General features: G+C 42.5%; 1 protein-coding gene across 1 annotated transcript; it reads right to left on the bottom strand.

Moving 5' to 3' along the window:
* Window positions 1–394: 394 nt before the first annotated feature.
* On the bottom strand, window positions 395–27,833 carry ACOT9 (acyl-CoA thioesterase 9; the record flags this gene model as incomplete). The annotated part of the gene is made up of 16 exons (XM_080718811.1): window positions 395–483; window positions 1,001–1,151; window positions 1,298–1,385; window positions 2,045–2,130; window positions 2,304–2,394; window positions 2,549–2,660; window positions 3,702–3,769; window positions 5,106–5,179; window positions 9,647–9,750; window positions 10,547–10,630; window positions 14,356–14,393; window positions 14,630–14,800; window positions 18,543–18,588; window positions 19,407–19,433; window positions 21,417–21,514; window positions 27,814–27,833. The coding sequence occupies 16 exons, from the start codon at window positions 27,831–27,833 to the stop codon at window positions 395–397; spliced, it is 1,347 nt and encodes a 448-aa protein (XP_080574937.1).

Here is a 27,833-nt window from a genome sequence, read left to right on the forward strand (position 1 = left end):
GAGAATGATAGGATTTTAGATAACATAAGAGAACTGGTCAGGTTCAGAGCATGTCATCCAAAGGCCCTAAAGAAAACTGTATATATTGATAGCTACAGTATGAGCAAGAATATGGTGAACTCTATAAAAAGGCACTGTGCCCTAATTCTTTATGCAGGTAGGAGTGGCAACATGGTGGCTTCATAATTAACATCGTTTTGAAAGTATTACTTAACAACTCTTTTTCCCCTTAGTCTACCCATTTCTCACTTTCTGCTCACCCTAGAAATTGAATACATTCTCCTCCTCCAGGAAGGATTAGAAGCAACACTAAACCCCAGTACACTGCCACAGGCCTTCATCAGACACCACATCACTGCCAGCAGAGTGTTGGTTTGTAACAAGTGAGGGTCTCCTAGTGCTCCACAAGGCGGTCGTTTCTCATGGTCACCTCGGCACTCATGGAGCCAAAATGCCGCTTCCCATCTAAATACAACATGGACTCTGAAACACAAGAAAGATATCACAGTAGAAATTTGCAACAGCTCAGAAAAGCATATAAACAAGGGGCTGTTGGGAAACACTGGGACAGCAACAAGCAGGCCAAGCCAGCAAGAGAGATGCAGTGTTGGGCTGTACAATGTTTCCCAGGGAGCAGCCCCTAGTCCCATCCCTTTCCTTTGACTACTAGTGGCTGCCTGCAGCTGGCACCAGCCCTGCAGGAATCAACCAGGTGGGCAAAGGGGAAAAAAAGCATCCCAAGGCCCACAGAGTCATCTTTTGCCCTCGGGGTTGTAGAACCTCAAAAATCTACAGACATGCTGTGCTTCCTATTACAACTTAGAAGGAGATGGCTAGGGATGCGGCTCTGTGGTAGAGGGCCTGCCTAGCACATGTGAAGCCTGAGGTTCAATTCCTATTTCTGAAAAAATAAAGAGGAGAAAATATTCTTTAAAAGCTTTCTTTCATTAAGGAAAAACAATAATTATTAATATTAGCAAAAATAATAATTGAAACTTACCTCCATATGTTCTGGGGTAAACCAAGGGCACCTCTTTTTCCGACATGAACGTAAAATGAAAGACATTGGTGGTCATATGCTCTTTATTCTGAAGAGAGGCCACTTCACTGTGCACTCTGACTTGAATGTAATTGTTCTGAGTAAAGCAGACCTAACAAACACAGACATTGCAGTCAGCTGATTGGATGAGTGGGGGGAGGCAGTCAGAAGAGGGATGGAGTGGCTTCAAAACACAGAAACCTCTTTTCGCAGCCAAAACAACAAACAAAAAATCCTCATCTCTCATCACACACTTACCTGTGAAGACAGAAAAAGCAATGAGCCAATGTCAACGGGTTTCTGAAACATGATATCATCTACTGCTACCACAAACGCTCGAGAACCACTATGGAGAAAGGCAGAATTTGGAGTGAATTGCAAAATTCAGATGATTTTAATGCTTTCCCCAAACAACCATGTGAAACAAAATAAAATGAACAAATATAATAAACTTAGAGAAGAGGGAAACCATCATACCATAGATGAACTGCAAAGAGATGCCACTGTGACCACATAGGGCCAAAATTGTTGTATTTTTTCCCTTCTACATATTATGGTTATATTTTCTCAGTAGGTCTTTAATGTACTAACTTGCCGAGTCTGGGCAACAGTGTTCTTACAATGAAAATCAAACCCAGCTGATATCAGTGTGACATTCATTTAAAAACTTAACATATTCCTGGGCTGGTGATGTAGCTTGGTGGTAGAACACTTACTTAACATGCACAAGACCCTGGGTTCAATCCCAAGCAACACACATGCACACGCACACACACCCCATATCCCCACTATATTCATATTCAGACCAACCCAAAACACACACACATACACACACACACACACACACACTCTCTCTCTCTCTCTCTCTCTCTCTCTCTCTCTCTCTCTCTCTCTCTCTCTCTCTCTCTCCATATTCCCAAAAATATTCAGACCAGCCAAAAATCTTTCCCTTCAGTGGGGTGGTGTAAACTTCCCAGAATTCTAGCTGCTTCAAATTTAACTTACCCAAAGCTACAAGCAGTAGCCCATCCAAGTTCATATGCTTTTCTCATAAGGAAACCACCAAAGATTCTGTTGAAAATGTTCCGCTCCTATAGGACATAAATATTAGTAAATACAAACTTATGGCTATCTTCATAGACAGACAAAAGGAATTAACAATACTATCAAATAGAGGTCGGATGAAAAGGTGCATCAAATCTTGGAACAAATATCTTGAACATACACTTAGCTATTCAGAAGGTTTCTCACAAAATTCTAATACCTGAGGGTGGCAAACTTCCAGGCTTTTCAATTTTGTTTTCTCCATCCACACTGCATTAGGGGGCAAAACTCGACTCTGAAAACTTATAGTTCTGTACAAAAGGAGATTAATTAGACTCTGTAAATACCATGTTTTCACTCCTAATGAGAACATTCACGAATGGTTCCTGATGTCTTCAGGCAAGTGTGGCTCTGGAGAAGACCACGGCTTAAATGCTTCATCACATTCTCACTGGATTCACTTACTTTGGATCCAGCGTGCTAAGAAACATCTCATGTATGGTGGTCCTCTCCTCAGCACTGGGAGCCATTTTCAGTAATGAACTTGAGCTGAAGGCAATCCTTTTCCCCTTGTTCACTGGAACATGGGAGAGTAATGCTGTAGTGTGACCCTGATCAGAGGGTCACACTACAGCATACTGTGTCCTGACATAGGATGCCTAGAAGCCTACAAAAGCAGTAATTTAGGATTTCAAAACCTGAGCTGGGCACAATGGTGCATGCCTGTAATCCCAGGAATTTAGGAGGCTGAGAGAGGAGGATCACAAGTTGCTGGCCAACTCAGCAAGATGCTGTCTCAAAAAGAAAAAAAAAGAAAAAAAACTTAGAGCCAGGCGTGGTGATCCATGCTTGTAATCCCAGTACTTGGGAGGTTGAGACAGGAAGATCCAGGTTCGTGGCCCAGCCTCAGCTACTTAGTGAGGCCCTCTGCAACTTAGTGAGACCCTGTTTCAAAATAAAGAATAAAAAATAGGGCTGGGGCTGTAGCTCGGAGGTAGAATACCCTTGGGTTCAATTCCCAGCACCACAAAAAAAAAAAAAATTTAAAGGCTGGAAATGTAGCACATTAGTAAAGTGTCCCTGGTTCAATACTCTACACTGTAAAAAAAACATCAAAATCCCACCAGAATACATATATACAAGAGAGGGCTACAAAGGTCTCACAAAGTTTCCAGTAAGGGGCTAAAGATGTGGCTCAATGACAGAGCACTTGCCCAGCATGTCTAAGGCCCTGGGTTCAATCCCTAGCACCAGCAAAAGATAAATAAATAAACTTTCCAGTGAGTCTTTGCTTTCAGATGGAAATGATACCACTTCAATGTGGGAATACTTGATACCATCCTGATTTAGAGACCTGACCAGTAGTTATCTCACTAAGATACATTTCCAATTTCATTAAAATGAGAAAACAAGTTGCTTCCCTTAACACTGTCTGATCAATAAAACCATTACACTATGCATTCCAAGGAACAAAAATAAGGTATTTTTTAATTTCAATAAATTCCTGGTATGAGTAAGACATCTGATTGGTATGGGGAGTCCATACATAATCCTAAATAATTTCTTCTGCAATATACTTAATGTGCTTCTTAAATTTCTTATAAGCAAATTTATGTACATTCTCCTTGTCTAAAGAGCTCTTCCTCCTCCGGGGTTTCAGGGATAAGTGGGTTTACAAATGCCGGCCTAAAGAGAAGAAAAGAAAATAATTCAGTTTAAGATGTGCCACTATTAATAAAATTGGAGATATATACTTACTAGTCTTAAAAGTCTTCTGGCATTCCTTCTGGGAAATGCTTACTGACTGCCTCATACATGAACACTGAAACAATTAAGGATGCCTTCTGGATACAGAATCATCCATACACTAGAAAATTCACATATTATAAAGGATACCAGTGCTTGATGAAAAGTTTAACCTAATTTTAATCATAAGGATATTGTAAAACATTGTACAAAACAAATGGCTTGGACTGTGATCCCAGCTACTTGGGAGACTGAGGCAAGAGGATCGAAAGTTAAAGGCCACATTCAGTATCAGGAAGGAGGGAAATGGAGAAGGGGGAGGGAGGGCACCAAGTACTGTGTGAATGCATGCCATTGTCAACATCATCCACATTATGATGTGAGACTATAGTGCACCAATAAACATTTTTAAAAAACAAAAGTTAAAGGCCAGCCTGTGCAACTTAGCAAAACCCTGTCTCCAATAAAAAAGGGAGAGCTAGGAATGTGGCTCAGTAGTAGAGTACCCCTGGGTTCAATAAGGAGGGAGGAGAGGAAGAAAATGGATATGTATGGGTATATCTCCAAAGGAAGTGAAATCAGCATACCAAAGAACTACCTGCATGCCTTGTTTATTATGGTACTATTCATAATAGCTAAGATACGGAATTAGCCTAGGTCCTTATTAACTGATTAAAAGAACACACACATACACACACACACACACACACACACACACACACAGACACACCAGAGTAATATTCAGCCATATTGAATGAAATCCTGTCACTTACATTAAATAGATGGAAAATGAAAAGCACTGTGTTAAGTGAAATAAGCCAGACAGAGTGACAAGTACTGCGTGTTCTCATATGTGGAAACTAAGAGAGCAGTTGATCTGAAAGTAAAATAGTGATTACTAGAGATTGGGGAAGATAGGGGTGGTTAGATTTGGTCCGTGCATGCTGTATGCACAATAGAAATACCACACTGAACTTCATTAATATGTACAATATGTGTTAATAAAGAAAGTATCCTCATTCTTAAAAAGAGGCTTACAATGAAGTATTTAAAGGTGAAATGTCACTATGTCTTAAGAGTTGCTTTAAAATATTATACGTTTTCCTTAAGAAACAAAATAGAATAAATTTGACCAAAATATTACAATTAAAGCTGTTAAGCCCAGGTAATGGGTATGTGGAAATTTATTATAGTCTCTGCTCCAGTTTTATGTCTTTGAAATTGTTCCAATTAAAGAACTATGAAAAAACATAAAAGAGAAAAAAAACATAATTACCCTTTATTTTCAGAATTGCGAGCCACCATTACAAATGTTGCACCCAAAACAGGAGAAAACTCATCACCGTGCAACTAAAGATAAAAGAAAAAGAAAACACAGATATGAAATGCATTAACTGGGAAGAAATGCCACAACTCTGACAGGGTGCACACATTCGCAAAGATTGAAAAAGGAAAAAGAGAAGAGCAACATGTACGGGGCCCTGCCCCGGGATGGGACTGCATGAGGCTCTGAGAACCGCAGGATGACCGAGGAGCCTGGGGTCTAGCAGAGGAGGAAGGCGCCTCAAAACTTAAGCAGTGCACTATGAGATAAGTACTGGCTTGGGCTTTGAAAATATGCACGATGGGACATGAGAGCAAAGGTAGCATCAGCACGGAGCCTGCCCGCATCACACCACTGACAACCTGGGCCTCCTCCAGGGCCCGCCCAGGTGGACCGCCCACTGCACTCAGACACTAGTGTTTTCAAGGAACTATAGAGTGCCAACGGTCAGAATACATCCTTAGCCAATCACAGGTGCTCCCAGGAAAGGGTAAGATTAGCGACAATTTTGTGCATTAAATGTTTTCAACATATATGCCTCTGAGGTCTTGAGGGTATTTCCTTATCCCCTAGAAATATTGCCTTATCCCCTGTTTAGGCCCTTACCTTCCCCCTCAACTGTGGGAATGTCTCAGAAATCTCATTATGTCCCTGTCCTGTTCAAACCTTCCAACTGTTCCTCCTTTCTTCCAGCACCTGTACTAATCCTGTTAGCAAGGCATACAGAACCCTTAACAATGCAGCCCAGGGCTCCTCTCCAGTTGCTCACCAACACTGCTCTCAAACCTGCACCTTTTACCCCACCCACAGCTGACAAGGGGGAGGTGTGTGGATGCAGCTGAGTAGTAGATCGCCTCCCAGTATACCTTTGCCTGATGTTTTCCTCACGAGCCTCATGTGTCAAGGCCCTCCACACCTCTCTGCCCTATCTCTATTCCCCAAGCCAAGTTCATGCGAGTTCCCAAAGGACTCCCTTGATGGTGGTTCTCAATGTGAGAAAGGTAAACACCATCTCTGTAGACCTTCAGAAATGTATAGAGGTGTTCTGGGAGGGGGGACTCTAGGGATAAATAATCAGGTAGCTAAACACGTCACAATACAGGGGACAGGTGTGGGGAGCCATTAAGGTCTTCCCCTTATCTTTACTAAAAGAATACTTCTGACTGTCCTTCTACCCAGAGTCAACAAGGTTTGGGGTCATGGAGGTTTCAAAGTAATTAAGACTCTCTCAGAACTAATGATGCTATTGTTCCGTCTGAGCTAAGACTAGGTTTGTGTTGTTTGTGTTGCACCAGGGTATTGTTTAACCTGCCCAATCTTTCTCATCAGGGGTAACCTGAAGCTAAAAACTATAAATACCACAAGAGAATAAACCCCATGATCGTCCAGTAAAGATATCGGCCCTGGAATGGACTGGCGATCCTTCCATGTTGGAAATAAATATTATTTGAATTAAATTCTTAGAGTTATATTCTTTCATCCTCACTCCTCTCTTCGGAACCTGTACTTTTGCCAGCAGGCTCCGGCAGGCAGGCCTACAGACAAAGAACTTTCCTGCAAAAAATACCAACAGGGTCCCTCCAAAAAAATAAGGCATAATAACATAACATATTCTCTTCTTTTAGTACAATGAAATGAGCCCAAAGGCATTCTACCACTGAGCTATATCCCTAGCAATATATATATATATATATATATATATATATATATATATATATATATTTGTGTGTGTGTGTGTGTGTGTGTGTGTGTGTGTGTGTGTATGTGTGTGGTACTGGGGGTAGAACCCAGAGGCTTTCTACCTCCCAGACCTATTTTATACTTTATTAGGAAACAGGGTCTCACTAAGTTGCTGAGATCCTCACTAAGTAGCTGAGGCTGGCTTTGAACCTGTGTGATCCTCCTGTCTCAGCCTCCCAAGCACGGGGATTACAACCATGTGCCACCATGCCCAGCTCACTTTTTATATTTTATTTTGAAACAGGGTCTTGCTAAGTTTATGAGGCTGTTCTTGAACCTGTAATCCTCTTGTCTCAGCCTCCCAAGTACTGAGATTACAGGCATGCACCACCATGCCCAGCTTATCATAACAGTCTATGTGGATCTCTCACTAATATACAATGAGCTCTTTCCTTGTACACAAAGACCATTTTCCCCTCAAATGTGCATCCCCAGCACTCAGCACAAAAACAGCCAGGTAGCAGATACTCAACCTATGCTTGCCCATGAACGAGTGAGGCAGGTCATTACTGAGCTCTACTAGAATACAAATTCCAAACTGGGCAAGATGGCACACACTTGTAATCCCAGTACTTGGGAGGCTGAGACAGGAGGATCATAGATTCTTGGCCAACCTCAGCAACTTAGCAAAGCCCTCTGCAACTTAATGAGACCCTGTTACAAAATTAAATATAAGGCTGAGGGTATAGCTCAGTGGTAGAATGCCCCTAGGTTCAATCCCCAGTACCACAAAAAAATAATATAAATTCCAAGAGAAAGGAGCTTTGTTTTGTTCACCACTGTATGCTCAGCACAGTATAGGTGGCTCAGTAACTGCTAAATAAATGTTAAATGAATGGGTGCTAAGAAGTGGGCTGGACGACTCAAACCCAGGTCCTGCTGTTGAGAAGCAGATGGTCTAGTAGAAGAGGAAAGATAAGATTTGTGTACAGCTTTGTAGGACAGAGTAGCAGGTGCCAGGGAAGAGGGTCAGAGAGCAGGTCCAGAGAACAGAATCCTAGAGAAAGGATGCTATGAACTGGGACAGTCAGGGAAGAGGCTGAGCATAAAGTGACCTTGAATCACAGAGAGAATGTGAATATGCAGAGCCAGGGCACATGGAATTTCAGGGACAGGAAAAAGCATAAGCAATGAGACTCACTGGCTCACTATTTAAATTCTGGTCTATTATAATGAATGGTCACTAGTGCCAAACACTGGAAATGCAAAGATGCGTAAAACTCCCTCCTTTTGGGCTGCTCATTGTCCATCCATGAGCACTAAGAAGAAACATAAATGGAAGGGCAGGTTGGAGCTAGTTTATGGAGTACCTCGAACCCTGACTCATCAGAGGAGTTTAGATTCTAACTCAGATTATCGTTGCTGAATAATTTTGAGAAACAGAGTGACATGATTCAAGATCAGCTTTGGATGACTTTTAAATTCTTTTAAATTAGAATTGAACCCAGGAATATTCTATCCCCTCTAGCTCTATTTTATTTTTAATTTTGAAACAGAGTCTTACTAAGTTGCAGAAGCTGCCTTGAACCTGTGATCTGTCTCAGTCTACCCAAATACTGGGATTACAGGCATGTACCACCATGCTCATCTTGGAAGACTTATCTGGTAATAATGGGTAAAATTCACAGAGAAAGGACAGACTAGAGGGAGGCAGAGGAAGTCAGTCAGTCAAGGCACTCACACAAGAGGCCATGAGGACTTGATTAAAGCACAGGGGCCAAGTCTGGTAAGTGACTATGGGTGATGAATTGGGAGGACTCAGTAAAAGGCCGCATGGGAAAGGGGAACATTTCAGGCCACCATGAAGGCTTAGAGCCAGGGGAAAACAAGAGGCTGGCAGAAGAGAGACAAGAAGGACCAGAATGTGACACCTTCAGTCTGGAAAGCACTGAACTTGAGGTCGCAACAGCACATCAGGTTGAAGAGACATAAAGGGCACTCAGAATGGTGGTTGTAACCAGGCATAGTGGAGCAGGCCTGCAATCCCAGTACTTAGGAAGCTAAGACCGGAGAAATGCAGGTTCAAGACCAGCCTTGGTGACTTAGTGAGACTCTCAGCAACCTGACATGTGGAAGTCCTAATCCCAAACCTAAGAATGTGATTTTATCCCAAAACAGTCACTGCAAGCTGGGTGCTGTAATCCTAGTACTTGGAAGGCTGAGAAAGAAAGGAGAATTGTAGGTTTGAGGCCAGCATGTGGCAATTCAGCAAGATTCTGTTTTGAAATAAAATATAAAAAGGGATAGGGGTATAGTTCAGAGATAAAAGGCCCTTGGGTTTATTTCTCAGTAACACACACACACACACACACACACACACACACACACAGACACACACACACACAGCCACTGAAGAAATGATGACAGGTAATATGAGGTCATACTGAAGTAGGGTAGGCCTTAATCCAATATAATCAACATCCTAACAAGAAAAGAAATGACAGGGAGATATAGACACAGGAGAGAAGGGCGTGTGACGACAGAGGCAGAGACAGTAGCCCTGGGAGATTAATACAGTGATCAATCCCATTCACATCTGTAACTTAGACTTCTGTGGATCTTCCTTGGCAAACCCCAAAATAAACACCTCAACATGCAGTTGTATACAATTAGAAAGTAATAAATGTTAAATATAAACATCAAGCAATATATTGGTCTTTTGTACCTGTCTACGGATAGAGAAGTAAGCAAGCTTTTCTTACAGTGACACTAATTATAGTTGGAGAGTGGGTAATCTTGAGATACATAAATACCTGGAACATCTGCATCTTCACTTCCATGGATGACTTCCCAACCCAGCTAACATGGCCGCTGAACTTAATGTCCTGTTCTGGACTTAAGCTCTTCTTACACATATCTGTAAAACAGAAAATAAATCTGTCCAAACCATACAGAAATTTTTCTGTACAGTCAGCTGCTACTCTCTGTCGTCTCAACAGCAGGCCCTGGGTTTGAGTTTACTGGCCAGCCCACTTCCTGACATTCATTCATTTAATATTTACTTAGCACTTAGTAACTGAGCACCTACACTGTAATGAGCATACAGCAGTGGACAAAACAAAGTTCCTTTCTCTTGGAACTTACATTCTTTGTTTGTGCAGACTGTATCATTTATAAAGTTGGCAAATTCCACTATATTTATTTCTTGTATTTAAAACTAAAATAACTCTTTGGACATACAAAAAATTATATGTCATTCAGAAAGATGTAGATAATGCAAAGAATATAAAAAATGCAACTAAGATCATGCCCTTCCACGTAATCACAAAAAATCAAAACACCTCCACCTACTCATAACAAATAACTTGGTACATGGCACTCTAAATATTTTCATACACATATATACATTAAAAATACTACCAAAGGTAGATATTTGATCTAATCTCAATATTATTTTATAATTACTAAAATGGTAGAGAAGCTGAGCGTGGTAGCGCACGCTTGTAATCCCAGCATTTGGGAGGCTGAGACCGGAGGATCGCGGTTCCGTGGTCAGCCTCAGCTACTTAGGGAGGCCCTCTGCAACTTAGACCCTGTTTCAAAATCAAGAATAAAAAAGTAGGGCAGAGGGTGTAGCTCAGAGGTTGAATGCCCTTGGGTTCCATCCCCAGACCCGCCAAAAAAAAAAAAAGTATAGAAACTGATATGCTTACCAATCTTGTCCACTAAGGCTGTAACTATGGATAAAGGAGACATCTTAGCCGACTGATCTCTGTTGTGCATGTAGCAAATAAGAACTGTAAGAAAACAGAAAAGTATCAAATAAGGGGGAATCAAAATTCTTTCTCTGCTGGGTGTGGTGGCGTACGCTTGTAATCCCCGCGCTTGGGAGGCGGAGACAGGAGGATCGCGCAGGTTCAAAGCCCCTTGCTTGTTTAAGAGACCCTGTTTCCAAATAAAAGTATAAAAAATAGGTCTAGGAGTGTAGCCCAGAGAAGGGTTTCCAGGAAACCCAGTACCACCAAAAAAAAAAAAAAATTCTTTCTCAACATTTACAATTTTCTTGCTAAAATCTATTAAAAGTTTTATCTTATTTGAAAACCAACCCCCAGTATTCCACTCTTGATCTTATTCTAGAACTAAAGACTTTCACAAAATGAAGATTTGGGGTTGGGATGTCCCTCCCAAGTCTCCTGTGCTGAAAGCACACCCCCAGTACAGAAGGTTCCGAGGCAGGACATGGCTGGAGGAGGTAGGTCATTGGCGAATGGCCTTGGGAATGGTATGTCCCCAGCCTGTCACTCACTCCCTCTGCCGCTAGCTACCACAATGTGAGAGCAGCAACTCTCCAACAGACACCCGAAACCACAGTGCAGCCTTAATAAACCTCTCTTCCTCTAAGTTGTGCTTATCAGGTATTTTGATCACAGTGAAAGAAAGCTGACTAAAACAGAAACTCTCAGCCAGGCGTGGTGGCGCACACTTGTAATCCCAGCATTTGGGAGGCTGAGCCAGGAGGACTGCACAGGTTCGAAGCCAGTCTCAGCTACTTAGTGAGGCCCTTTGCAACTCAGTGAAACCCTGTTTCAAAATAAAGAATAAAATCCGGGCGTGGCAGTGCACGCTTGTAATCCCCGCGCTTGGGAGGCAGAGACTGGAGGATGGAGCTGGTTCGGAGCCAGCCGCGTGCGCTGGCTTAGGAGACCCTGTTTCCAAACAAAAATATAAAAATAGGTCTGGGAGTGTAGCCCGGACATAGAAGGGCTTCCAAAAACCCCAGTACCACCAAAAAAAAAAAAAAAAAAAATCTGGGTGTGGTGGTGCACACTTGTAATCCCAGCATTCAGGAGGCTGAGACAGGAGGATCGCAGTTCGTGGACAGCCTCAGAAACTCTCTGACTACTCCTTTAGTTTTAGATTTAGTAAGGAGACTAGAGTCCTGCCAAGCTGCTTGTCACCACTTCACAGGGGGACTAAAGGTGAGGAACTCCATTTAAAAGCTTTTCTGGTTCCCAGAAAAGAAATCATGTAGGTCTGACCTATGGCAAAAGCAGAAGAAATGATGAGAAAAGATTCAAAAGCTAATAAGAAGGTAGAGTTGACAAGATGTGGATACATCCAGGCTTCTCACTTGGATGAGTGAAAAAGAAAATATTGCAAAATACAGGAAGAGCAGTATAGCTCATTTCCAATGTGTTGATTTTTTTTTTTCAGTGTTGGGAATGAAACCCAAGACCTCACACATGCCGGGTAAGTACTCTACCACTGAGTTGTACCCTAGAACGACATGTTGAACTTGAGAAGCCTAACATGACAATCTCCAGTAGGCAGGAGGGCAAACTGATTTAAACTCTGAAAACCAGGCCAGGAAATGTAGTTTCACAAGTACTCAGCATACCGATAGCAGCTGAAGCCCTGGAAGTAAATGAAATTATTTACAGAGAATGTGCAAAGTTAACCATAAAAAAGGACGGAAGACAAAACTCAGGGGATAACTGACATTTGATGGGTCAGTTCTGAAAAAAGGCACCTACAAAGGAGACTGGGAAGGATGAACTGGAGAGGCAGGAGGAAGTGTCACCAGAGCCCAAGGAGAATGGGACAAATGAAAGCCATGCAGTAAGATACAGCATCTCTTCTGTGGCGTTCATTCCTGCCAAAGATGCATGTCCTGAAGCTGACATGAAGAAGAATCTGGCCTGTACCTTTCAAAAGGGTCAACATTATGAAAAAATAACAACTAAATGCAACATGCGATTCAGGACTGGATCTTTCACCTATAATGGAATGTTGTCCGAAGTAGAATGGAGTACGATGACTAGCATATATATCAGTGTTAAGATCCTGATTCTTTTGTTACTTTTTGTGGTACAGAGGATTGAACTCAGGGGCATTCTACTTCTGAGTTATAGCCCTAGTCCTATTTTTTTATTCTTTATTTTAAAACCGGGTCTCAGCCAGGCGTGGTGGCGCACGCTTGTAATCCCCGTGCTTGGGAGGCGGAGACAGGAGGATTGCACAGGTTCAAAGCCAGCCTCAGCTGGTTTAAGAGACCCTGTTTCCAAATAAAATATAAAATAGGTCTGAGAGTGTAACCTGGAGGTAGAAGGCCCCTGGGTTCCATCCCCAGTACCACAAAAAAATAAAATTAAATAAAATTAAAATTAAAATTAAACAGAGTCTCATTAAGTTGCGAAGGGCCTCACTACGTAGCTGAGCCTGAGGACAAACCTGCAAGCCTCCTGTTTCATCCTCCTAAGTACTGGGATTACAAGTGTGTTCCACCACGCCCAGCTAAGGTACTGATTTTGACAGTTGTATTGTGATCATGTAGGAAAATGTCCTTCTTTATAGGAAATACACATTAAAATATTTGGAGGTGATGTGGCAACATGTCAAAAACTTACTCTCAGAATATTCAAAGAGAAACAATGCTTTATACTGTATTTGTGACTTTTAAATTCAAGATTATTTAAAATAAATTATCAGCGGTCTGGGGGTGGAGTTCAATGATAGCCACAAAGCCCTGGGTTCAGGACCTACTGCCCAAAATGAATGAATACTTAAATAAAAGTAAAAAATTATTAAGCTGGGCATGGTGGCACATAATCCGAGTACTTGGGAGGCTGAGACAAGCGGCTCTCAGGTTCAAGGACAGCCTCAGCAAGTAGTAAGACTTGCATCAACCTAGCAAAACCCTGTTTCAAAATAAAAATAAAAATTAGGGCTGGGAGCAGAGACTGTAGGAAAGATGCCCCTGGGTTTAATCCCCAGTACCACACATACACACACACACACACACACACACACACACACACACACACACACACAAATTATTAAAAGATTATTCAGTTTAGTCGGGCGTGGTGGTGCACGCTTGTAATCCCCGCACTTGGGAGGCAGAGACAGGAGGATCGCGCAGGTTTGAAGCCAGGCGCGTGCGCTGGCTTAAGAGACCCTGTTTCCAAATAAAAATACAAAATAGGTCTGGGAGTGTAGCCCGGAGGTAGAAGGGCTTCCAGGAACCCCAGTACCACAAAAAAAAAAAAGATTATTCAGTGTATAAGTCCACTAAATAGGAATCTACAGTTACAGGAAAAAATCATGACAATTCAAAGATAGTAAATGCACTTCTTTTTCTGTGCTTTTAGAATATCCTCATCAGTGTAGGCTAAACAATAAAAAGGTCCTTTCCAGTCACAGGACTCCATGTGTAAGTATGCAGTAGAAATACTAAAGTAAGCTGAGTGCAGTGGTGCATGCCTATAATCTCAGCTACTTGGGAAGCTAAGGCTGGAGGATGGCAAGTCCAAGGCCAGTCTGGGCAGCTTTAGTGAAACCCTATGTAAGAAAATATAAAAAAATGTAAAAGGCCCGGGACGTAGCTCTGTGGTAGAGCACCTGCTTAGCATGCACAAGGATCTGGGTTCAATCCCCTAGTACAGCAAAAAAAGAAACAGAGAGAGGGCGAAATCAAGAGAGCAGAGAAAGAAGGGAAGACATTCTAAAATAATACCAGTACCTCCTAAGCTGTCAAGATCCTCAAGAATCCTGCCAAATCTGTGAAATAAAGCAAACTTGGAATTAAATGAAAATCATAACGATCCCCCTTTAAAAATAAACACCACACATTGGGGCAATGATCGTGGTAATGGGAGCACAACTCTCGGAATATACAAAGAAAAACAGAACTCTACACTTTAAATAGGTGAACTGTACAATGTGTAAATTTCATCTCAAAGTAGGTACAACAGGAAAATGAAATAAAATAAACGACAGAAATTGAGCCATGTTACCTTACGGTGTTTTGAACAGTCACGTATTTCTCTCGTAACTCGGGCTCACTGCCCAAGGGCAAGAGAACTTCGATATAGCTGTCCTTCATTGTCCTAGGGGGCAGTCCTTGCTGTGACGTAGGCAAAAGGGTATGCAGTGACTTCCTTTCTTCCATTGCTTTCACATGGTCTCTGAGAAGAAAAGGTGAAGCTTCCTAAAACAGCTGTGCTGTCCCCAAATCCCAGCGACACCCGGGCCGGGCAGACACCATCAGGGGTGGAGAGGAGTCTGGCTCGACTTCAGCTTCTCTTCCAGCCCTCCATCCCCACCTGCTACTTGCAGAAACCCAATATTTCTGGTGACATTTTTTAGGCTTGTGAGTAAGAAAAACATAATTAGAAATGATATAGATACATCTGAAAGAACCATATATTCACCTTGAACCAAAAGTTGATTCAAAGAATAGGACATCTGAAACAAAATTAAAAATAGACAGAGGTGAGGCCGGGCGTGGTGGGCACGCTTGTAATCCCCGCGCTTGGGAGGCGGAGACAGGAGGATCGCGCAGGTTCAAAGCCAGCCGCGCTGGAGTAAGAGACCCTGTTTCAAAAATATAAAATAGGTTTGGGAGTGTATCCCGGAGGTAGAAGGGCTTCCAGGAACCCCAGTACCACTAAAAAAAAATAGACAGAGGTGGAACAATAGTATATATGGGGTAAAGAACAGCCTGGCCCTGGACTCCATAGTCCCACCTCTTACCTTGACAATTCTCGGATTCTTTGTGCTGTGTGTGTGTGTGTGTGTGTGTGTGTGTGTGTGTCTGACTTCAATTTCAGGAAAGAGAGATAGGGAAAATATAATATCCAAGGAAGTATCAAAGGCAGAATAAAAGAGAACATGAAAAGAAGACAAAAAGGGAGGAAAAAAGAAGATTAATCTCAGCATTAATGCTTGTAATCCCAGCATTTGGGAGGCTGAGACTGGAGGATCACAGGTTTATAGCCAGCCTCAGCTACTTCATGAGGTCCTCTGCAACTTAATGAAACCCTGTTTCAAAATAAAGAATACAAAATAGGGCTGGGGGTGTAGCTCAGAAGTAGAATGTCTCTGGGTTTCATCCCTAGCACTGAAAAAAATTTGTTTTAGGTAGTGAACATTGAACCTAGGAACATTCTACCTCCAAACTATATACCCAGCCTTTTTTTTTTTTAAATGATGTCTCATTAAGTTACTGAGGGTCTAAGATGCTGAGGCTAGCCTGGAACCTGCAATTCTCCTGTCCAGCCTCTCAAGTACTGGGATTATAAGCATGTACCACCATGCTTAAGATATCTTTTTTTATTTTTATTTTTTATATATATTTTTTACGGGTCTGGGGATGGAACCCAGGGTCTCACTGAGTTGCAGAGGGCCTCACTAAGTAGCTGAGGCTGTCCGTGAACCGCGATCCTCCAGGTCTCAGCCTCCCTAATGCTGGGATTACAAGCGTGCGCCACCACGCCCAGCTTTAAGATATCTTTTTAAATCTTACTTTATGAAGTATTATTGCCAGAAATACTTAGCCTACAAATCAAGGGACAAGTTAAACATCTTCAAGACAAATGGCTTGGCCTCTTTAAAGTCCCACTCATAAGGGGAAAATCGGGAAAGAGAACTATATTCTAGATTAGATGAGAGAAAAGAGACATAACCATCAGATGTAACTTGTAAACCTTTATTGGATCTAAATGTTTAAAAAGCTATAAAAGACATTTTGGGAACAGTTGAGGAAATCTGAAAATGAATGACTAATATACTCTTAGGAAATTACTGTCGATTTCATTACATAAGAGAATACCTGAAGGCTGATTTTGTTATATAAGAAAATACACTTATTAAGCTGGGTAAAGTAGTAAAAGCCTATAATCCCAGTACTTGGAAGGCTGAGACAGGAGAACCACAGGTTTGAGGCCAGCCTTGACAACTTAGTAAAACCCTGTTTCGAAATAAAAAATAAAATCAGGCTGGGGGTATAGCTCAGGGATAGAATGCCCTTAGTTTCTATCCTCAGTATCAGAAACAAAAAAGAAAATGTTCTTATTTATCTGGAATGCATGTTGAAGTGTCATGATGTCTATACTTAGAAGTGTTTTAGCTAATATATGTATATTGGCAAGTATGGAAAATGTTAACAAGTACTGAATCAGACAGTGGGCACAATGGCATTTATGTCTACTTTTCAGTAAATTAAATTTTTTTTCATATCAAGAGTTTAAAAATAGGTCATTAAACTGGGCGTGGTGGCGCACGCTTGTAATCCCTGCGTTTGGGAGGCTGAGACAGGAGGATCGCATAGGTTCAAAGCCAGCCTCAGGTACTTAGTGAGGCTCTCAGCAACTTAGTGAGACCCTATTTCTAAAAATAAATAGGTCTGGGAGTATAGCCCAGAGGTAGAAGCCTCTAGGTTCCACCCCCAGTACCACCAAAAAAAAAAAAGGTCATTAGATAAGTTCTATACCAACAGTATATTACCATATGTCTAGTGATTGCTTATGCTTTTTTTAGCCTCAAAATTTTGTGCACCAAGTGGGATATGATTCTATTTTACAGAGGGAAATAAGTAAAAGAGAAAGATAATAATAGGAAATCTAGTTAATTGTGAACTACTAAGAAATAGGAGTCAAGTTGCAGAAAATACACAAACCAGGAGACATGGGTTCAAGTTCCAAACCCTGACTGAGTTTTGGTTTCATCATATGTAAAAAAGGAATAGAAGCCGGGCATAGTAGCACATGCTTGTAATCCCCACGCTTGGGAGGCTGAGACAGGAGGATCTCATAGGTTCGAAGCCTGCCTCAGCTACTTAGTGAGGCTCTCAGTAACTTAGTGAGACCCTGTTTCCAAATAAAATATAAAATAGGTCTGGGAGTGTAGCCCAGAGGTAGAAAGCATCTGGGTTCCATCCCCAGTACCACAAAAAAAAAAAGAAAGGAATAGAAAGCTGGGCATGGTGGCATAGGCCTATAATCCCAGTACTTGGGAAGCTGAGACAGGAGGACTGCAGGTTTGAGGACAGACTCAGCAACTGAGTGACAGCCTCTGCAATTTAGTGAGACCCTCTTTCAAAATAAAATATAGCTAGAGTGTAGCTCAGAGGTAGAATGGCCCGGGGTTTAATCCCCCCAGTAACACACACACACACACACACACACACACACACACACGGGTAGAAACATATGTTGTAAGCATGTCACAAATTTTGTTGAGAATCAGTGAGGTAATATACCTAAATGTACTTTGAAAAATGTAAATCACATTATTGTATAACAGTGCATCAACTGATGTTAAAATGTTGATCGTTTCCACAATTAAAACGTCTCTCAGAGCTTCAGAGCTGGGTGTGGTGGCACACTCTTGTAATCCCAGTACTTGGGAGGCTGAGACAGGAGGATCAGAGGTTCAAAGCCAGCAATTTAGCAAGGCTCTCAGCAACCTAATGAGATGAGACCCTGTTTCCAAATAAGAAACAAAATCGAGCTGGGAGTGTAGCGTGGAGGTAGCATGCCTCTGAATTCAATTCCCAGTCCAAAAAAAAAAAAAAAAAAGCTTTTCAGCTGGTTGTGGTGGTGTACTCTGTAATCCCAGTCCTTGGGAGGCTGAGACAGAAGGACTGCAGGTTTGTAGCCAGCCTCAGCTACTTAATGAGGCTTTCCACAACTTAGCAAGACCTTGTTTCAAAATTTAAAAAAGAGGGCTGGGGGTGTTGCTCAGAGGTAGAACACTCCTGGGTTCAAGCCTCGGTCACTCACACACACACACACACACACACACACACCTCTCCAGCCATCTCCAAACACAGGGTTCCCCTTCCCTATGACTATCAACTGAGTCTAAATAGTAACACAACAACTTAGGAATGAAAGAATGAATGAACACGAACAGAAGAGAACATACCTCCAGTTTGTGGACACTCCTACTATTTCTCGCAACTTATTTCGAACTGAAATAAAAATAAGAGGTCACTCGATGAACTATGAAAATATGAGGACTCAATTATGGTAATGAGCTCAAGAACAATGAGAAGCAATTCATGCACTGAAAAGATTTTGAGACTCAGAAATCCCCCTTTAATGGCATAATACATAGCTCAAGGAAGGGATCGGGCATTTGCTCCCTGAAAACCCGAAATAACCATACTGTTTCCTGAGTGAAAATAAAAACACCTTTGTGCCAACCACTGGGGTTTATATAAATAAACAAAAAGGACAATTTCCAATTATTCATCCACTGGAGCGTTATCAGTGTCAGGAATAGAGATGCAGTCTGATAAAAATATTATCAAAAGGATCCTCGCCCGTCTCTTTGTACGTGTGTGTGGTGCTGGGAATTGAACCCAGGGCCAGTCTGCCTCTGCTCCACACTCCCAGCCCTCTTCTTCTGAAACAGGGTCTCACTAAGTTGCTGACACTGGCTCCAAGACCGTGATCCTCCTGCTGCAGCCTCCCAAGTACTGGGATTACAGGCCTGGGCCATCGAGCCTGGATTTCCACCTCTCTTCTTCTAGGCAGCATTACCTCAAATTATTTGGTGGCGAGACCAATACTGATATCTAAATCTGAGTCCCATAATTTATTTCTCCGATATTTCTGCTATACTAATTGTTAGAACAGTGTAAGCTAGAAAAATTAAGCAAATACTTCAATAAAGGCAAGGCAGAGAATACACTATAATTTTAGTTAACGCCTACTATGCAAGGTTAATTAGGTTAAAACAAAATGTAAGCGCTTAACAGAAAAGTTGATACTAATTACCACACACCGTGATTCACATGTATAGTTGAACATGCTATATGGATAAAGGGAAAATCAATTAGATGATCAGCAGTACTTCAAAACTAAAAATTAAACTAGCATATTTAAAATAGTATGTGTTGAGTTTGTGAGGTTTTTTTCTAGCATTTCAAATATACACTCCAGTTATGGGATATTACCTTATACCTATCCTTGGTTCTTCAATAATTAAATGATCAAAGCCAAACATGCTTATATTGACATGCAATTTAATTTCATGATAAAATAGTTCTCTAGCAAACAATTAAAAATACACTACAAATTAATTTTCAAATTGCAAATCGCAAGGAGCTGCAAAAAATAACAATTAGTAAATTAGCCTTATTTCTGATTTTTTTTTCCTACTGAGTTTCTTGAATAAAAAATGGACATAAAATGTCCCAAATAGTATACAGACTACTGATACTCACTGACATAAAATGACTGTCACTAGTTTAGTCAGTATAAGAACAGAGGCAGGTGCTAAGGGCCAAGAAGAAAGTAAATTTCAAATTCTACTTAGATATATACACATATACATATGTCTTTAGACCCTTTTTTGTGGTGCTGAAGATTGAACCCCAGGGCATTCTACGTCTGAGCTACACTCTCAGCCCTATTTTATTTTTTATTTGGAAACAGGGTCTCACTAAGTTGCTGAGGGTCTTGCCAAGTTTGCACGAGTTGGCTTCGAACCTGGGATCCTCCTGTCTCAGCCTCCTAAGTACTGGGAATATAGGCACGTGCCACCACACTCAGCTATTTGGATCCTTTTATGGTGCCGGGGATGGAACCCAAGGACATTTGACCTCCAAACTACACCCCCTGCCCTATTTTTTATTCTTTATTTTGAAACAGGGTCTCACTAAGTAGCTGAGGCTGGCTTCGAACCCGTGCGATCCTCCTGTCTCAGCCTCCCACGTGTGGGGATTACAAGTGTGCGCTACCACGCCAGGCCTATTCGGAACCTTTAGCAATTGAACCCAGAGGTATTTTACTTCTGAGCTACACCTGCACCTTTTTTGTTTGCTTGTTTGTTTGTTTGTTTGTTTGTTTTTGGTGGTACTGGGGGTGAAACCCATGGGCTTTTCTACCTCCGGGCTATACTCCCAGACCTATTTTATACTTTATCTGGAAAAAGGGTCTCACTAGATTGCTGAGAGCCTCAGTAAGAAGCTGAGGCTGGCTTCGAACCTGCATAATCCTCCTGTCTCAGGATCATCCCAAGCACTGGGATTACAAGCATGCACCACCACGCCCGGCTTATTTGGATCCTTTAAAGAAGCCACAATTTACAAGCTGGCCCATGCTTGTAATCCCAATACCTAGGAGGCAGAGACAGGAAGATAGTAGGTCTGAGGCCAGCCTCAGCAATTTAGTGAGACCCTGTTTCATCCCCAGTACCGTAAAATAAGATAAAATAATATAGGGCTCGGGGTATAGCTTGGAGGTAGAATGCCTCAGGGCTCAATCTTTAGCACCAAAAACAGAGGGCACAATACTCCTAAATTTCAATACTCCTAAATTGATAATGAATACTCCAAAATTGATAGAGGCAGTCCATGGTTTGCATATCATCTTAGTAAATGAAATTAACTTCAATTAACCATGGATTAACAGGGTCTCTCTCACAAAACTACAGACTAGGGAGTGGTTAGGTGGCACAACTGGCAGCCCACCTCTTATTAATGTGTTAGATCTCTTTTTTATGCCTCTTCCATGTGCTCAGTACTTACACACAGGAAGTAGAAGTCACTTAACTAAAAGCGCTCAGTCCTCAAGGCTCCCAGGGACAACTGAGCACATTCTGAATGCGATTTCTACCCAAAGCTATCATGCAGCTATCCTGATCATTTTATAACGGAGATATGTATATGACACATCTGCCATCAACAAGTATGTCTCATTAGCTCTAAACTATCCGTCTATATAGCATCCAAATAAAAGTAAAACGAGGTTCTTCACCACATTACCATAAAAGGTAAACACTCATGCTTGCCTTCATGCATGCGCAAGATTCCCTGTGTCCGCGGCTCCTGGGCTCCTTGAGTAAGTCCTCTGTTGGGAGTAAGCAGCCTCTTGTTCAAGGCACAAAGCCTGCAAAAGAAGAGGAAATATATTTAAAGTGGGTTCTAGGCTGTCCCCTTGGCAAGTCCAAATACCTAGAACTCTTCCAGAGCCTCTGGCCATGCCACACTCTTGGTATATACCGTCACTTCATGTAGGAGTCTATAACTGTTTCACAAGTGTATGTGCATTCGTATTTAAGGGTACCCCATAAATCATCTCTCCAACAAGAGTAAACATTTCTTGAGAGCAGAGACCAATTCTATAATTATCTCCAAAAATAAATAAAACATGTGAACCATGCTTAATGGATCTAATCTTGTTCTTTCTCTTTTATTGGCTTCAGAAGCCCAGAATTGATTTGGTAAACAACTGAACAAATTAATTATGAACATTTCCTTTGTTCTTTATTTTCATATCTTATTTCCTCAATCAAGAAGACAAACCCGATTATAAGCTAATCACCTCTGAGTACTGAATTTCTGCCCTTTGCAGACTCAAAGATAGTACTCATTGGACCTATGAAGAAATTTCTTAGATCCTTCCAGGAATAAAATAAGCATTATATATACTGAAGTGCCTGACCTACCCTCTCAAAATAGATCACTTAATTTAATTTTGTTTGGTAATTGCTTGAGTTCATATCAGTGATGAACAAACTGGCCTGTGTCCATGGAGCTAGAAAAGGCAAGGCATAGAAGGACAAGAGCCCCAGACACTGTCACTCGTTCTAGCTCAAGCTACAAGTAAATTCTTACCACCTAATGCAGGAACAATGACTAACCAAAAACAGGCAGGTGGATTTTGACTCTTCATTAGGGCCCAAGCTACTACAGAATTCTCATATTCATTCTTTCTATTTCTCTCTCTTTCTCTCTCTCTCTCTCCTCTCTTTCTCCTCTCTCTCCCTCTCTCTCTCTCTCCTCCCTCTTTCCCTTTTGGTACTGGGGGTGGAACCCAGGGGCTTTCTTGGACTACATTCCCAGACCTTTTCTTTTATATTTTATTTGGAAACAGGGTCTCACTAAGTTGTTGAGAACCTCACTAAGTAGCTAAGGCTGGCGTTGAGCCTGCATGATCGCCTGTCTCAGCCTCCCAAGTACTGGGATTACAAGCGTGCGCCACCACGCCCCGCTCAAAATTCTCTTCTGAATTACAGCATTCAGAGAATGTCTCTGTAAAAATCTTTTGTATAGAGCCGGCGTGGTGGCGCACGCTTGTAATCCCAGCGTTCGAGAGCTGAGACTGGAGGATCACAGTTCGCGGACAGCCTCAGCTACTTAGTGAGGCCCCCTGCAACTCAGTGAGACCCTGTTTTAGAATAAAGAATAAAAAATAGGGCAGGGGGTGTAGCTCGGAGGTTGAATGTCCCTGGTTCCATCCCCAGACCCACAAAAAAATATTTTGTACATTCTAAATGTACACCTCTGTTAGACACCTCTGCTAGAACCTTAAACTTTAACCAAGCCAACTAATATAAATGCAAATGATACATGAATATAAGCACTTGCTCCCTAGCAAAATTAACTCCTTAGCCATCCATCACTCGTTTAATTTGGCTATGACACCATCCCTGCTGGTCCACTGGGACCAAAATGCTTGCTGGAGGCCTTTGGGTTTGGGTTTCATGTTTATTCTCCAATCACAGGCCAACAATCCTCTATCTTATTTATTTGGGCTTTTTTTTTCACAAGTTTTCTATTTCTGTATTTTCATATATGGATTAATATTCCAGTCCTCTTGATCTTAACCTAATTTTCTCATCTTAGACTGTGAATTATACCTATTTTTTCACTCTTTCATTCTATGTATTTTTTTTTGGACTGGGGATTGAATCCAGGGGCATTCTACCTCCGAGCTACACTCCCAGCCCTATTTTTTATTCTTTATTTGAAACAGGGTCTCGCTGAGTTGCAAAGGGCCTCATTAAATAGCTGAGGCTGTCTGCGAACCATGATCCTCCAGGTCTCAGCCCCCCCAAATGCTGGGATTACAAGTGTGCGCTACCAGCCCAGCATCAAATCTCTTATTGAAGAAAAGTAGGTTACATATTCCTTTATCCTGCCATCTAAGAAACAAGTACTTTACAACTGAATATACCTGCTTTTGAAGAAAACACTGAGTTGGTGGTGTCCACTTGTACTGGGGAGGTTGACACAAGGGAATTGTAGGTTCATGGCTAGCCTCAGCTACTTAGTGAGACTATCTGCAACTTAGTAAAACCCTTTTTCCAAATAAAAAATAAAATAGGGCTAGGATGTAGGTCAGAGGTAGAATCCCCTAGGCTAACACGTAACGCACGCACACAAAGACAACCCTGGAAACAAGCTAATCCTTTTCGTTGCTACTAGTAGCTGAAAAAGCAAAAAACTAATTGTGGCCTCAGTATCTTACTTAGCAATTATTAATAGATGCATTAAATGCATATAAGAAATAAACCAAATAATACTGTGTGAATATATGACTATCATTGTGAAGGTTGCTGTCATCTACATTTATACTGTATTAATAAGAAAAATTTTTGTGGTACTGGAGATGGAACCCAGGGGCATTCTACCTCCCAGCTACACCCTCTGCCCTATTTTTTATTCTTTATTTTGAAACAGGGTCTCACTAAGTTGCAAAGAGCCTCACTAAGTAGCTGAGGCTGTCCTTGAACTGCGATCCACCTGTCTCAGCCGTCCAATGCTGGGATTACAAGCGTGCGCCACCACGCCCGGCAATAAAAAAAATTTTTAAAAGAAATCTGAGCCAGGCATAGTGGTACAGGCTTGTAATCCCAGTTCTTGAGAGGCTGAGACAGGAGGATCTCAGGTTTCCTGCCAGCCTCAGCAACTTAGTGAGACCCTCCCCAAATTATCAAGACTGTGTGTGTGTGTGTGGTACAGGGGGTGGAACCCTGGGGCTTTTCTACCTCCAGGCTACAATCCTAGACCTATTTTATATTTTATTTAGAAACAGGGTCTCACTAAGTTGCTGAGAGCCTCATTAAGTAGCTGAGGCAGGCTTCGAACCTGCACGATCCTCCTGTCTCAGCCTCCCAAGTACTGGGATTACAAGCATGCACCACCACACCCAGCTCGACATTTTGTTTTAAAATAAGAAATAAAACAGGGCTGGAGATGTAGCTCAGAGGCAGAATGTCTCTAGGTTCAAACTCTAGTTTCAAGCCGGGCGTGGTGGCGCACGCTTGTAATTCCAGCGCTTGGAAGGCTGAGACCTGGAGGATCGCGCAGGTTCGAAGAACGCCTCAGCTACTTAGTGAGGCTCTCAGCAACTTAGTGAGACCCTGTTTCCAAATAAAGTATAAAATAGGTCTGGGAGTATAGCCCGGAGGTAGAAAGCCTCTGGGTTCCACCCCCAATACCACAAAAAAACACCCTCTAGTTTCATTAAAAAAAAAAGAAAGAAACAAACTGAGGCTTTAGTTTCAGATGCTATTCCTCAGCGCCAGAAAACTAGCATGCTGGCAAAATTCAGAGACGTCCCAGTTCTCCTGATTCCTCACCCAACAAACACACATGCACACTCAGTTGCTCTTTTCACAATTCAATTTCAGGTTATTCTTCATCTATACAGTCATGCACCACATGATGTTTTGGTCAACAGCATATATATATATATATATATATATATATATATATATATATATTGGTGGTACTGGGGTTCTTGGAAACCCTCCTACCTCCGGGCTACACTCCCAGACCTGAGGCAGTCTCTGCCTCCCAAGCGCGGGGATTACAAGCATGCATCACCACGCCCAGCAATAGTATATTTTTATAAAAGGAAAAAAATTTACAAAGTAAGGCCATAAGAAAGAAAATGTTTTTGCACATGCTGTATAATACGTTTAAGATAACTGATACACTCAGAACAACTTCCGGTCCTACAAACTCCGGTCCTACCAATTCAAGTACCCTATAGAAGTGTAACTTTTTTTTTTTTTTTTGGTGGTACTGGGGGTGGAACCCTGGGGCTTTTCTACCTCTGGGCTATCCTCCCAGACCTATTTTATACTTTTATTTGGAAACAGGGCCTCACTAAGTTGCTGAGAGCCTCACTATAAGTAGCTGAGGCTGGCTTCGAACCTGTGCGATCCTCCTGCCTCAGCCTCCCAAGCGCGGGGATTACAAGCGTGCGCCACCAAGCCCGGCAACATTTTTTCTTTTATATCATATTTTGCTGTTTCTTTTTTATACTTTGACGTGTATTTCCCGTTACAATTGCCTGCAGTAGCCAGTGCCGTACCATGCTGTATAAGTTTGTACCCTCTGAGCACAGGCTATCTCCTGAAGCCGAGGTGTGTAGTGGGTTGCACCGTCTAGGTTTGTATAAATGCATCTTTGTTTGCACAATGACAAAATCGCCTAACAACACAGTTCTCAGGACATATCTCCACCGAGAAGCAATGCATGACTCTATAATACAGCGCTGAGATGGAGGAGGTGAGAGGATGGTTAATCAATCAATACTCGGCACCTCAGTACCTCGGGGGTACTTAGCTTATTCCCTGATAAACCCAAACAGTCTCAGAACAGCCCAGCACGGTGGTGCACACCTGTAACCCCAGTACTTGGGAGGCTGAGACAGGAGGATTGCAGGTTCAAGATCTGCCTCAGCAATTCAGAGACTCTCAGCAAGCGAGACCTTGTTTCAAAACAAAAAATAAAAAGGGCTGGGAGTGTAGCTCGGAGGCAGAATGCACCTGGGTTCAATCCCTAGAAACACACACACACACACACACACACACACACACACACATCAAGTCTCACAACAAAACTCCTGGAGAAGAAAATGTCAAGAGACTTTTGGAACAGTCATGCTCCAAAACTCTGATTGGATCGAACCTCTCCAGTGGAAGAAGAACAAGGAACACAAGCACTCCACAACTTGCCCAGGGGATAACAGAAGTCGTCTCGTCTACAGGTCTAAATAGAAATGGCCTGTCTCCATCTTGAGCTTCAAGTTTAGAGTGTGTGGCAAGAATTCTCAATGCCATTCATATGCCCTCTACCCGGAGAAAGTGCTTCAATTTAATGACTAAACAAAGTCAGGTGACTTTTTGTGAGTCTGAAAAAAAAAAACTCCACAGTTGCACACCAGTCAAATAACTAATCACCTCGACAGTCTGTTATTTATTTATTAGCTCTTTCATTAGACATTGACGAAGAACCTGCTTAAGGGTCAACCAGACTCAAAAGAAAAGAATGCATGCTTATGGGCGTTCAGTGCAAAGGAGCACTTCCAAATTGGGGGAGAGGAGCTCAAGAAAGGTCCTGTTGGAGAAGACACGTGGACAAGACCGTGGGGCTTGTGGAAGCCTTTCACGTCATATCTAACGCAAGCAAAAGTCGACTGGGGCTCTTTCTGTAATGATTTTCAACCTGTCTTCAAACAACGCAACAAAGCTTGGATATGTTAAGTGTTAAGTGCTTTGAGAGAAACAGACAGGGGGAGAGACTTAATCAACCCCTTTCAACTAATAGTAAAGCCGCTGATAGAATGAAAGAGAGATCCAGGTCCCCAAGAGAATGATGGGATCAATGTCAGAACCCCGGATAAGATAACTGCTGGCCATACAAGAATGATTTCAGAAACTAGAGCAGGTGTGAGTCCCCTGGAACCCAGGCACACACAAAGAACCTGGGAGGGAGGGTTAGGGCCAGCCAGACATGCCCCAGAGGCTAAAGCCCTCAGTCCTTAACCCTGCCAGCTGGAGGATGACCTATACCAAAAGGCATTCTCCTTGCCCCAACTGATCCAATCAAAGCACCTCCCTCACCAGGACCTTGCTGTTGTAGTTCCAATCAGCCCCAGGGCTCTAGTCACACAGTCCTGAGACCTGAGAGCCCAAAGGTACCGTGCAATCCTCCTTACGTTGCAACACACCGAAGTCAGAGTCCAAGTGGGTCAAGCACTCGGCCCTAAAAGTGTTCTTCAAAGACGAGCAAAGGACTGGGGAGGTCGGGGGAGCTCTATTCGCTTTGACAAGAGGCTACCCCCAAAAGTTTCCAACCACGCCCCTGATGAGCAACTGGAAAGGAATGGCAGGGAACACCCAACTTCCTCTCTTAAAAGTACTGGTGCGCCTTTTCTATCAAACTCGGCGCCAGATGTCGCTCGAGTGGGGCAGCGTGCCCACCCCCGGCCAGTGCGTCCGCGCAGAATCGCGGTGCGCGGGCGCATCTTCCCCCCAGGCTCCAAAGCCCACCACATTAGTTCCGCCCGCCCGGGCCCGCTTCTTCTGCCGGAGCCCTCTCAGCGCTCCGGGGAAGGGCGTGGGCGCCTTCAGCCGGCGCCCGACCGCCCTTCCCCGCCCTGCTGCCTACCGCAGTGCTGCCCGCCTCAT

Source organism: Muscardinus avellanarius (assembly GCF_963383645.1).
Source record: "Muscardinus avellanarius genome assembly, chromosome: X".
NCBI classification, from domain to species: Eukaryota; Metazoa; Chordata; class Mammalia; order Rodentia; family Gliridae; genus Muscardinus; species Muscardinus avellanarius.